We start from the raw sequence: 13,023 nt of genomic DNA, 5'->3' as shown, positions 1-13,023 counted from the left end.
TTGTCTTACCAAATAATCCTTCTATCTGAAGGAAAGTAGTTCTTCCAAGTCAATGTCACTGAAAATCCAGCAAGTATTTCTGTTTGTCTTTGTTGAGTATGTTCTCTTGTTTTGTGGAGAGCCACAAAGGATTACAAGAATTAAGGCTTTTTTCTTTAGAAAAATGTATGGATCACCTTAAAACCACTACATTAGGAGATGGGTTTCTCCTTAACTCTGCGAATCACTCATTGCTCCTTGGAATGCAATTCAAATAAGCATACAATATTTGTGGTTCAGAGAAAGGCTTATGGCATTAGAACCCATATTTGTAAGATGTATTAATTGCAGTCTTTTTTTCAAAGTCTTGTTTTGTGAGGCATTTATTAATTCAGCCCTAAGTAACTCAATGTGATCTCCCTAAAACTTTAAAAGTCATGGAGAGTTAAGACTTGGCGGAGGAAGGGGTAAGAGACTTTCTACTAAGAGGTGCCTTGTAGTCATTTTATGTAGGAAAGACATGAACTGATTACAGAAAAATAAGAGTGTAAATTCAAGTACAAATGTATAACAAAGATGATGACAGGAAACAGTATTGTTTTGTGACTCTTGGTGGTTTGAGCTTTTTTCTTGACTTTCTGAGTAATTTGAGTTTCTCCATTCCACAAGGCAGATACCATTTTATTGTAACTGAATTTATTTCAACCTTTGATGCTGGTTTAGAGTTAGGCTGTTCTTAGTCTGCTAACCTCATTACCAAACAGTTTTATGTTCTTCATGCAGAATGCTGATCTTCCAGCAAAAGTGGAATCTACATCTTCAGTACTTCTCCATCTGAGTGCAGAAACTCAACGTTTTCTAAAGGAGTTATTTATGAAAGAATTGCAAAAGAAATCTGACACACTGGAGGAGGAGAAAAAGCAGTTGGAAGAAGAAGTAGTGCACCTCAGGCATCACCTAGAAATGAACGCAGTGGAACACAGTCCAGTGGAGCAGTACAAACGGGAGACTGAGGAGCGAGCAAGACGGGATGTAGTAGAAAAACTGAAAGAACTCAGTCAAGTCATGCGGTACAAACAGGAGACTGAAAAGCAAGCAAGACAGGATATTGCAGAAAGATTGGAAGAAATCAGCCAGTTCTTACGGGTGAAGCATTGATCTGTAACGTGCTGTAATTCACTTCGCTGACAATTACAGTTCAGATGTGTAGATTTTATGTGTTTCCTCTACTTCCCATATAGCGGTTTGTTTTGTAGATTTCTGGAAGGAAGGCCGCATTTGTTACTCCCTTTAAATAATTCAGTTTCCATCATTACTATCACTAAATTGATCTTTCAGAATATCTCTCACTAGAGAATCACTTTTAAGACCAATTGGTGTAAATGAAGACGACTAGGAGGAAAAGAATATATTGTGACTCAAATACTGTACCACACTCTGGGATTACTGTTAGGTTGTATTGTTCAACTGTTAAAATTTTAAATTGATCCTATTATTCTTTGAACTATCACATTACATGAGTACTAATGTAAGAGTGATTCAACTTTAATTTCGTAATTCAGATTTAATTCACTTGACATTGATGATAAGTATTTTAAAGTTCAGCTTTTTTTCACATTTAAAAGTTGCTCTCTGAATCACTGACTCAAAACTAAAGGGAAAAAATGTACTGTAATTACTTAGGTTATAAGTATTTTTAAAATTGTATCCTTTTAATTTGCTGTAGGCCCAAGCAGCATCTCAAGAAGACTTGTTAAGTGAGTATAAACGTGCTTCAGTAAGTCAAGTGGAACACAGAGTTAAAGGTCTGGAAACTGAACTGAAAAGTAAAACTTTTCAGTTTGATTGTAATGAAAAAGAATTGGAAAAATACAGGCAGCTGTACCTGGAAGAGCTAGAAAATGGAATGTCATTGGCAAGCCAACTAAACTTGTAAGTTAAAACGTAGAATTATAGAAAACAATTTAGCTCATTAACTTGCCTCTAAGGCATAATTTTTATTGAGCCAAGTTCATGAAGTGAGTAGCAAGTGAGAGCTGACTAGATAGTGTCATTTTGGGAAATGGTGTTAGTAAATGAACTCCCCTTTAAAATGTCAGTCCAGGGCAGTTTGCATCTCGCTGCCTTTTGTTGCTTTTACATGACTTTATTTTTTATATTTGCATATATTTATCCTGATCTAGTCTTTAAGCTAGGGGTTTTGCAAACTTTGTAATTTAGACAGCCATATTATCACAAAATTTCTAGCTGGAATTCCCATAAATAGAAGTGTTAATGAGTTTAAAATTAACTTGTGTTTTGGAAGAGTACAACTTAAACCCAAGGGGCCCCATTCTGGTGTTTGGTAAATTTACTTTCTTGATTGTGATATTTGGTGTCACCACTCGTGGGCATCGAGATGAAGTACTGTATCCTTCTAAGTTTGTCTCCGCTACGTCAAGGCATGCTTGGGAAACAGGGAAATTAACATCGGGGTGAAGGGCAGTATAGTGGTTCACAAAGTGGCTAAAAAGGATATGGTGGCCTGCCCGAGAGGGTGTGTGGAAGACAGAAAGGGTAGGTCCATCCTCTGGTGCCTGAATAACAGTATAAGCTACAGGTCTCCGTGCTATCCAAAAGTAGAGTGTTTCTATGAAAGTTGTCAGTGTAAAGCAAAGAGGCAGTTACCTTAGGACACATCTTGCTGGTGGATGCATAAAATAAACATGCATAAAGCACAGGCGCTCACAGACACAGTCCAAAGCCGTGGTGGCGTGATGCTGGGATACTGAGTGTGGTTCTGGGGAAGGAGCTCAGTGGGGCCTCTCTCGCTGCTCGGGGTGCTCATTGCCCCTCTGATGGCTCGGGCTGAAACAAACACCCAGTGCTATTCTGGCTTTTTGCTTTTTTTTCCATAAAAGTGAAAATCCACTTGAGTATTTTTTGGTTATGGAAAACAGGTGCTGATGTAGGCCTCTGGTAAAAGCGAAGTAACAAAATGAGCTTTGGGACATTGGGGGACACTTGAAACTGCCCCTGGTGCTGTCGTAGTTCTTTCCCACCATCGACTCTGCCGCCTGGTGCCCCCGAGAGATGGTGTCTCTAAACTGTTCCTCAGTGCCGCATGCTTAATGTCTCCCAGGTAGTGAGTGAAATGTGTGTATAAGGGGGGTGAAAGCAAATGCTTGAAAATGGCTTTGAGGGATGGTTTAGTTTTTATTTCTAAATTGGTTTCCTGAGGGTGAACATGTCTAGATGCAGCCAGTGCAGAAGGCAGCGGGGATCCTCTGGGGGGGCGTCTCCATCTCTGACTCTCCCCACTTTGAAGTACTCGTTAGTTAAGGGCCCCCCAGGCATATACGTCCTTCTTTAGGACAGTTTTAAACTGTAATTGTTTACAGTAGGTCTGCGCTGTCGTATTTTTTGGTGTCAAAACACAGTTTAATGGGACAATCTGTTTACTATTATAGCAACTTTAAAAATACACATCACTTAGGAAGAAAATGAAATGAATGAAATCTGTGCTTTGCAATCCTCGCAGGGCTAATGAGAGGCTGGCAGCAGTGAGCACTGAGCTTCAGCTGGAGAAGCAGCACAAGAGTTCTCTCCTCGGCTCTGTTCCCGCACGGCCTGTTGACCGACTGCCTTCTGATGAAAGTTCTAGTACTAGCGTAGAGACCGAAAGGAGTCTTACTCGAAGAAGGAACTTCAGGAATTTTTCAGACCCTTCGACTAGCATAAGCGATCTGTTCAGGGTTAGTTATATTATCTTTATTCCCTTGGTTTTCAGATTTCTGATACAATTCTTGTTTTTAATTTGATGAAATTCTGAGTTGTTTATTTGACTTCTGCACACTAAGTAAAAGCCATAATTAATTGTGTTAATAAAGGATACAAATTTTATAATTTTTTTTAAAGTCCCTGGACTTGTAATTTTCAAGAGATACCTGTCATTAACTTTATTCAATAAATGCAACTAAACTGATAAATTTTAAATTTCTTAAAAAGCTCCATTTTAAACTCTAGTTTAGAAATTAAGTATTATTGCCAAATAACTAGAGATCCACTTTCCAATGTTTGGCTTAGCTTCTGATTGATTTCAGTTTGGCATTGGTTCATAGTCATTTTCAAGTTTTGCTGCACCCCAGTTTTTCTACCCCTAAGCATAAGTAAATGATTGACATTGAGCTACTTAACCACATGCAGATGTTTTTTATTTAAAGGAATCCAAGATATATTCTTTTTATGAATTCAATAAACTTGTAACACTAAAAACATTAAGGTCTGTTTTTAAGTTTAAAATTTTTATCATTTTCTTCTGTAAGAGTACATCCTTAATTGCTATTTTACTTATAGCATTGTTATTTTAATTGCTATAAAATGTCTTACTGAGAAATTGTAGAACATTTCTAAGTATGTAGTCAAGTAAAGGAAATACTTAAATTTTTAAAATGAAGTTCACTTACGTCTCTGTCTTGCCCTCACTAGGAATAACGAGGTGGCAGTGATAGGGAGTCTTTAAATTACAACCAGTTTTCATTGTGTATCATTGTTGTTAAAATACCCATTTAAATCGGTGCGGGTTGGTTTATGGTTTGATGGTGTTTTCATGATCTTCTTGATGCAGGGAAAGGTAGCACGGGCCCTTTTTAAGTGAGGTGTCAACCTGTTTCTTCTCACTTGGCTTCATGTCATAATAAATCGAAGAAGAAAAAAGCTCAGGTTTCATAGACAGTGTTGTGGGTAAATTGAGTCTAAGTGCTTCAGAGTCATGAAACCAGACTGCATGGTGTTAAAAAAAAAATGCATGGCTAACACTTCTGTCAGTGGCTAAGCATGATGCAAACTCAAAATGTTTTCATTAGTTGTCACCAAAAAATCGACAGTGGGTCACTTTACAGGATGATGGTGGAAGAGTGTGAGTGCAAAAGCAATTCAGGAGAAGACTCCTGAGGACAGTTGTTTCCTTTGATGTTTTTGGAGGAAAGAGGTGTCTATTTTTTAGTACTTCTAGATACACTGGAAAATGATTTATTTTAAACTCAGTGTTGTAGTTCCAAGGTACACGTAGTTCTTCTGTAGGGCCGTGGGGCTGAATCATGCTAGGTTTAGCAGGGAGGTTAACAAGCCCCTTTCTGTCCAGGTGCAGAGACACGTCTCCCTCAGCACTGCTGGGAGCCTCATAGGAGTTACTGTAGAGTTACTGCTTACAGATTTCTTAGTCAGACTTAGAGAAAGAAGATGCCTTGTGGAATTGCTAGGGATGTAATTATTTCTGCTGGGAAAACATAAAGTAATGCCATGAGAGGTGTGAACATACTGTTTAAAATGATGAAGGGATGGGTTTTTGCATGGGGCTTAACAAAACAACAGACTTGCACAGCTTTTCAGCTATGGTTCTAGAAAGCAAAATGTTAAAAATGGCATTGGGATTGAATTTAACATTCTCCTTTATGTGCAAGATTTTAACATTTTGGACGGTTCCTACTGTGAAGTTCCAGCTTACTCAGCATTTTCTTCTAACTTCACAGAAGTATTGCTCTAAGTCTGATTTCAGTCGTGCTGGTTGTCGAAGCAAGTTTTTTCCAGTTCATAACACTTGGATTTATTGCCTCTCTTACTGCTGCTTGACGTACAGCCTTGTCACGTGACATCGTTTTAGTGGTAACAGATGGACCCCGTATCTGTTTTGCTAATTTTTTACCCTCAGATTTCACATTCTAGTTTATTTCTGGGATGTTTTGTCCTACATGTCAGAAGCAATTTTACAGTTTTACTCAGTTGTCTTATCTATATTACTATAAAATACAAAAGGTTAAAATTAGCCTGAGCAGATACATCACTGTTAGATTTTCTTGCACATAGAATTTTTTTCTGAGAATTGAAAACTTAAAAATGGATTCCAGACAATATTATAACACACAAAATTTCTCTGTTTTAGAGTTTTTTTATGTTCAAGAGTTTTTAAGTGTTGGTGTGCCTAACATGAAGCATGGCCACAATAGTCAATAAATGTCCTTCAAATCTATTTTAAATAGGAAGACTAAATTTTACACTCATTGATTTTGGACTTCTGGTGTATTACTGACACTTTCAAACATTTTCTAATGATTTATTTAAGTAACTTTTAAATTTCTCAAATGTCCATTCAGTTTAGCAGCCCTTTTTCTAAATGGGACTATATCAGTGCACCAGAGCTAAAATGGTTAACATTCTAAGACTTTAACTTTTTACATGACACAGCACTGTGTCTCAGCAGAATCTGGTCACGTTTCTTTTAAAAGTAGGCTTCCAAGGCAGGGCACGTCCACTCTGAATTTTAATTCGAATCAAACTATCACTGTAGTTAAGCTCATTTCTCATGAGGCAGAGGCAGAGTTCAGTAACCTTGTTTCTGGTATCAGCTCTCTGCCCTGTGGACTCCCTCCTGCCCTCATTTCATTTTGTCTGAATGGACAAATGAGGAAGTGTGTTATCTTTTGAAAGACAATCACTCAACTTCCAGTTATTTTCTTCCATTCACTTTTTTCTCTGTACTTAATTTTTCAGCTCCTTGATCAACAAATTTTCATTTCTTTTCTCTGTAGCAAAATACATGTATTTAATAGTTATAAACTGACAAGTGTCATTTCCTTCATACATTAACCTATTTACAACAGGATGATGAATCAGAGTGGTTAAATGACTTGATTCTATTACATTTCTGGAATTGTACTAATTTTTATAACATTTAAAATAAGAATGACACCAAGTTTTAACTTAAAAAGTATCAATAATCTGAAAATATATTCACTTCAGAAATGAACTTGTGTGTATATGTGTGAGGCAAGTGTCTTTTTATCAAGTTGATCTCGGAAAGAGAGGGCAGCATTATCTTCCAGCCTGTGACCTCAGTTTTGACCTCAATCCTGCAGTGTCCCCAGTGGGACCTACCATTTCTGTGGGACATGGTCTGCAAACTGCCAGTTATGAGAGAGTCCTCCTAATTAAAAATCATTAGAATTAAAACTTGCTGATACATTGTCTTCCTGTGTATAATTTTCTCATCTTTCTGTGTTTTTGTTAAATGGAACAGTTTAAGTAAAACTGTAGGTGCCTTGTCCTTATTAATGTTGGACTTCAGACCACTTCCACCATCGGGACATGGGGGTCCTCACCTAGAAATAAACATAAAGGTCCCAGAAGTACCTATTTAGGAAAATAGCTTTGCAGAGGAAAAGGTAGTAATCTTACATTCAACTCATGTAAAAATGTGATCTACATTTTGCATAGTGTTTATTAACGGTTATATGAAATTATTTCAGTAAAGGCTTCTCCCTTCATCTGTTAGGCGTTTTTCACTTCACAGGACCCGCCTGGCACTGATGTCACGTTGTTGATGGCAGAAGGCCTCTCTAGAATGCTCTTGTCAGTGTTAGGGAAAACAGTCTCTGAAACTACTGGCAAATGGTAGCCCCAAATTTTGTCTTTGCACCTAACATTTACAAAGGCCTCGGCTCTCGTGTCACTGTTGTCACCACAGTGTTTATTATGTCTGGTGTACTAGTTTAGACCCTGTTTAGTGAGCCGGGTGACTTTTATAAGAAAGATTTTTAAAAGAACACTGTAGGTGGGGACACGTAGTTTGAAATGTCCCCACATGGTTCATAATTAAATACATAACTAATTAAGTCGTTTCAAATAGTTGGCTCCAATTTCTAGAACAGAAACAAAGTTACAGTTAAAGAATTACGTATTGTTTTCCTTATTTCTAACTCAAGGAAGTTGTGAATCAGGAACCAACTTTGAAAACTGGTGCTAGCCTCCTTTTCTTCAAGCAGATTTTGATAGAAATATCTTAGTCATATACAGAGAGCAAAATACATTTGCTGAACTTGTTTGCCAGTAGAATTTTCACTTGATATCATAACAGAGCCCTTTTTTTCATTTTATGTATCTACGATTCTGTGCTAAAACCATTAGCAAGAACAGACCTTAAAATTTTAATTTTCTAAAAGTGCTGGAATGGAAAAGCTCATTTTAAGGAAAAACCCATTAACGTTAAAAAAAACTAAACTTTTATAAAGGGCAGTTTTTCTGAGAAATGCAAAGTAATGCATTCAGTGTAGAACATGAATTGTTTAAACTCTTTGTGCTAATAAGATCAGGCATCACCCTCTGAGATTATGTGTATCTGACAGGGCAGTGTTTACTGTGCTTTCCATCAGGGGAATCTAAATAGCCTTACGTATATGTTCTCTATTATCTAAAATCAAAGTGAGTAGGAATTTATTTTATTTTATTCCTGTGATTATTTTTTCTATTTAAGCAATCCCCAAGTTAGGTCAAGTCTCTGAAAGTATTATTTAAAGGCCACATTTCATAAGCTAGCTGTCATTCCTATGATAGTGTTTCTTATTTAACTTAAGCATTAAAAATAATATTTGACTTATTTCAGATGCGGAAGAAGTTGGAGAGTAATATAGATAGAGAATTAAAAGAAGGTATGTTGCCAACATTTCTGAATTAAATTTTGACATTGATTTCTGAAATACACTGTAAACAGTAAATGGCACCTCATTCTGTTGTTTGAATAACAGATACTATGTTAAGTTTTTCCTTACACCATAGCTAATGAAAAACGTGAAAGCATAATCTCATTCATAATGATAAATGTACTTATTCCTCATTTATTCATCATGATCCACAGCTTTAAAAAAATCTCAAGAAGTCTGTGTTCTCTGTTTCTGGCTGTGCCCTTCCTCTCCTGCTGTCCCCGTGGGCCTGTCACCTGTGCACACAGACCTGTTCTCACAAAGCATGGAGGTCATCAGCTTCTCGAGTTTGGTAGTGACTGAGGCAAAAAACCCAGACTCAAGCAATCACAGTTCATGTACCTGTCCCCTGGTGGATGACAATTAATTTCCTGTCATTCACTTTGTCACTAGTTAACATTTTGCCCTCAGGAAAAATTCCAAATTCCTTAGCTTGGAAGAAAAACACCCACATCGATTTGGCTCTTGCCAAAGTCTTCAGCCGTATCACTTTCCTCCCCTGCTCTGCCCCTGTGCTCCAGTGGCTGGTCAGACTGCGCCCAGCTCCGTGGGCGCCCTTCCTGCCTCTGCTTTGTGTTTGCTTCTTGCCTCTCCCTCCCACACTTTCTCCTCCTCCAGGTATCTGCTTACACATCACGGCCACCAAAGGGGACAATATTGACACAAAGCTGGACGTCCCTTCTGAGTGTTCCAACTCTGCCCTCTTTTATACCTGTCATGGAATTTATGTCTCTGTACCGAAACTGCCTGTTCATCTGTTTCTCCAGTTTATGGTACAAGATCTTTCAGGGTGGACTCTGTCATCTTCATCTTGTGGTTCCAGTGCTTGTCACAGTGCCTTAGCACATGGTTGCTGAGTAAATGAATGAAGAGTGAGAAAACCAGGCGCTCTGATCCTTAGCCACAGGAGCAGTTAATTCAACGTGCAGCCCTGGGCAAAGTCTAGAGTAGTAATCTTGTATTTTGTGTTGTAATCATATGTAGGTATTTTTCGTTCTTCTTAAAACTTAGAAGAGTCTCAGCTTTTCTTAAAAAATAAACTGACATTTAGTTACCTATGAAGTATTTTAAGTAAATCTAATTCTTTCATTTTCTTTCCAGCTACTATTGAACTTGAATCTAAGTCCTACAGACTCTCTCGTAGGCTCGATGGACGAGTCAAGTCCAAGTCCAGATCTGGTTTCGAAAGCACGTGAAGAATATGTGGAAATTCTGAAGAAAAGTATCTGATCTACAAGATAAATAGTAAACATTTACCTGCTCTGAAATAGTAAACATTTACCTGCTCTGGGCTGTTTGCCTAACATTTTAATTATTTCCCGCTAAGTAAGATACTGACAATGTTTATTAAAGGGAAATATTCTTGTATTATATATGCATGATTAAAACTGATGTAGTATTTTAAACCACGTTTCTCTGCATCTCATTGACTTTTAAGCAGATTTTGGGAATAAAACTCAGCACTTTGGAGTATTATATACTCAAACTGAGCCCGGATGCCAGCTTTTTAAGCAGCACCCAACCACCGACCAGGTTTGTCCTTGTTATTGAGCCGTGTTGATTGGTAGCTTTTTTGAATTTTCCAGTGTTAATCACTGTCTGTCAACCTAAAGATTTAGACGGACAGCTTTTGGATCTGCTGTGGCTGTTTCAGTGTTCTAATGGATCACAATCGTTACAGTGCCGTCAGATTTTCTGTATGTTACCTGAAACACTGATTCACAGATGTTTCCTCATGGAGAAATGAAATCTGACTCAGGCTTTTCATTTTCTCTATTTATTTACTTACTTTTTGGAAACAGTCTTAAAATTAGAGACAAGTTCGGAGCACCAGACTCAAAAAGACATTGTCACAAACCTGCCATCTCTCCCATACATTCTCCTAAGGCATTATCTATCTTTCCTAAATGTCACTTGTTCTACCATAAGTGCCCTTTCTCTCCCCTCTCACCAAGAAGTCATTTGTTTTTCAGAAAATGCCTTTCTCCTTTTCCTGTCACGTATTAAATTGTATGTAAGCCCCCAATTCTAGCCACCCCTTCAAATCCCATTGCTTTGTGAACTCTTGCATGTATTCATACGTAATTTTTTTCTCACAGTAATCTGCTTTAGTCAATTTAATTTGCAGGTTCCCAATCACTGAATGTAAGACAGTAAAGGAAATACTCTCCTTCTCAACAATTTCCCGGAGCTAAAATTTTAATAACTCCTACTTAGATCCTTTATTCCCTTTCCCATCCTTTCAGTGTACTTACTTGGCAAAACTCCCAACTACACAACAGACTGATTCTCATTCTTTCCCCCTTACGTCCCCCCAGGCATCTAAGTGCTGCTGAAAAAAGTCACACTGCCCAGCTATCCTGCTACTTTTATTTAGTTAATTTGCACCTTCTTCCCCCTCAGTGATGATTTCAAATTCCCCTCTCTGTAAACATCTCCCTCTGTTTCTTGCCTCTCACGTGAACCAGTCTTACTTCTGACGACAAACTTCCTGAGAGATCTGCTTGCTTCCCCACCAGCAGTCCGTCCCCACCCACTCTGGTGTGTCTTCCCTTCCTCCATTCCCACGCAGCGAGTCTGATGACTCCCACGTCTAAATCAACGTGACATCTTTCCAACCCTTGTCTAACTGAACTTCTCATGCCTCCGGGCATTCCATGTAGCTGACTTCTGTAACTGACCGCTGCCTGCAGCTTCCTCTTTAGTCTTTAGCTGAAGATGATGTTGAAGGTGAGGGCTGCAGCCTTCTTGGTGAGTTCACTCAGTTTACTCTGGCTGTCTCCCATGGGTATACACAGGAAGTATACGTGTTATTCAATTTTTATTTTTCTCCTCTTAGTCTACCTTATGCCAGGTTAATTCTTAGACCAGCCAGGTGAGCCTAGAAGGGTGGAGGGATGCTCCCCGCACCCACCCCAGCACAAGCCTGAGCACAGGTAGCTGTGCTCATTCACAGCTGGCATGGGCGCTGCCGCGCCTGCAGGGAAGAGATCGAAGGCAAACTCCGCTATTCCTACAGCACTAGCCAGTGAGCTGAAGCTCACCTGAATGTCCTCCAGGCTGAGCTGGGGTCACTGCTTCTGGCAGCAGAAGACTGCCTTTGTGAAAGAAAAATAAAAATGGAGTCTGCATTGCTCGAGAGGGCTCACTAAGGAGGTGTGACTTATGCACATCTCAGCCCACAGAGAATCCGGCCCTGTGAGCACTTACTGCCCTAATGAAGTCATCCGGAACAACTGCCAGAAACTTCAGCTACTTACTGAGCCACTATCCTGAAATAACCTGTGATTCCTTAAGGACACGTGTCTCCTGACTGGCTCACGTCAGTGTCAGTCACAATCCTCATCAGGCGACTTTTGACAGCCTCTTGGCTTTTTGTCTTTATAAGCCCCTGACTCCTGTCCTTGAAACACTCAGTTTTACCCAAATCTGTGTCTCCCAAGTCGCAATTTATTTCTTCAGTTTTACTGAGAGTTAATTGACCTGCAGCACTGTATTATAAGTTGAAGGCATACAGCACCAAATTCACACCGCCCTTGGCCGAGACCCCCAGCTTACCAACACAGGTGAGGCAGAGCACCGCACAGGCCAGGGGCAGGGGCTCAGGGCTGGAGTGGCAGAAAATCTGAACTTGTAGAGGCGGGCCCAGGGTCAAGCTGGCTGAAGCCAGGAGCCCTGCCCCCGAACAGGTCTTGGGGTATCTGGCAGGTAGGGGAAGAGACCTCAGGAATCTCATTGCGCAAAAGTTGGATTTACCACCCTGACTTCCTTTAGCCTTCTCAGTGCCATTTATTTTTCCACGCCTCAATTGCCCCATCTGTAAAATGGAAACTATATGTGAGGGACTCCATGGAGACCTGCGTCCCGTTGCTGCCGATGACCACTGTGGGGTCTGGGTGAGCCTCTGCTCCCCTTTGGGTCTCCATTTCACCAGCCATAAGATGAGGGGTTTGGATGGGGCAGGCTTTAGGGATTCTCTCTTCAAGCTGGGATTCAGATAAGTCTCAACTTGAGCCCAGGAAATGTGGATTCTGTGACCTTGGCCAAGGCCCTTCAACTTTCTGAGCTCCCTCAGTTTCCTCACCTGCAAAATGGGGATCACACAGGTCCCTACCTCAGAGGATGGGCGTGCAGCTCTGAAATAATCCACATAGAAGACTGATCCCACAGGAACTGCCCAAGGACTCCCAGTTCCTGTTAGTGGAGGGAGTCAGTGCAGAGCTCAGGAGTCAGCCTGCGCTGGGATTCAGAACCCACCAGGTGAGGACATCCCTGGAATTCAGTTGCTGTTCTCACCGGGCTTCAGTTTCCTTAGCTATAGAGTGGGGATGATAACGTTTCCAAAGTGTTAATTTCAGGCTATGAGGATGAAAGGACCACGTGACATGCCTGTCATGGTGCCTGGCCCACAGCAGGCACCCAGTACCTGCCAGAGGTGAGGCTGAAGATGCGGGTGATGAGAAAGAAATTCCGGGCAGAGACAGCAAAGCCCCTGTGTCCCCCGGCTCTCCACACGGACATTCCCTCCTGC

At 40.1% G+C, this 13,023-nt stretch overlaps 1 protein-coding gene across 2 annotated transcripts in view; it reads left to right on the top strand.

Annotated features, from left to right (window-relative positions):
* The window catches only part of LOC141577132 (ankyrin repeat domain-containing protein 26-like), a 49,363-nt gene extending 39,465 nt beyond the window's left edge, over positions 1-9,898 (top strand). The window contains exons 7-11 of one of the 2 annotated variants that reach the window (XM_074361182.1): positions 763-1,125; positions 1,706-1,911; positions 3,500-3,713; positions 8,396-8,441; positions 9,594-9,898. In XM_074361182.1, coding sequence (XP_074217283.1) covers positions 763-1,125; positions 1,706-1,911; positions 3,500-3,713; positions 8,396-8,441; positions 9,594-9,688 — 924 coding nt within the window. In that variant the 3' untranslated portion in view covers positions 9,689-9,898. The remainder of the gene's footprint in view (positions 1-762; positions 1,126-1,705; positions 1,912-3,499; positions 3,714-8,395; positions 8,442-9,593) is intronic. The other variant, XM_074361183.1, reaches the window with a different exon arrangement.
* Positions 9,899-13,023: the final 3,125 nt, after the last annotated feature.

The sequence above is a fragment of the Camelus bactrianus genome, chromosome 3, assembly GCF_048773025.1.
Source record: "Camelus bactrianus isolate YW-2024 breed Bactrian camel chromosome 3, ASM4877302v1, whole genome shotgun sequence".
Classification (NCBI taxonomy): domain Eukaryota; kingdom Metazoa; phylum Chordata; class Mammalia; order Artiodactyla; family Camelidae; genus Camelus; species Camelus bactrianus.
Note: the sequence above shows the minus strand (reverse complement) of the source record. Positions and strands in the feature narration are given on the sequence as shown.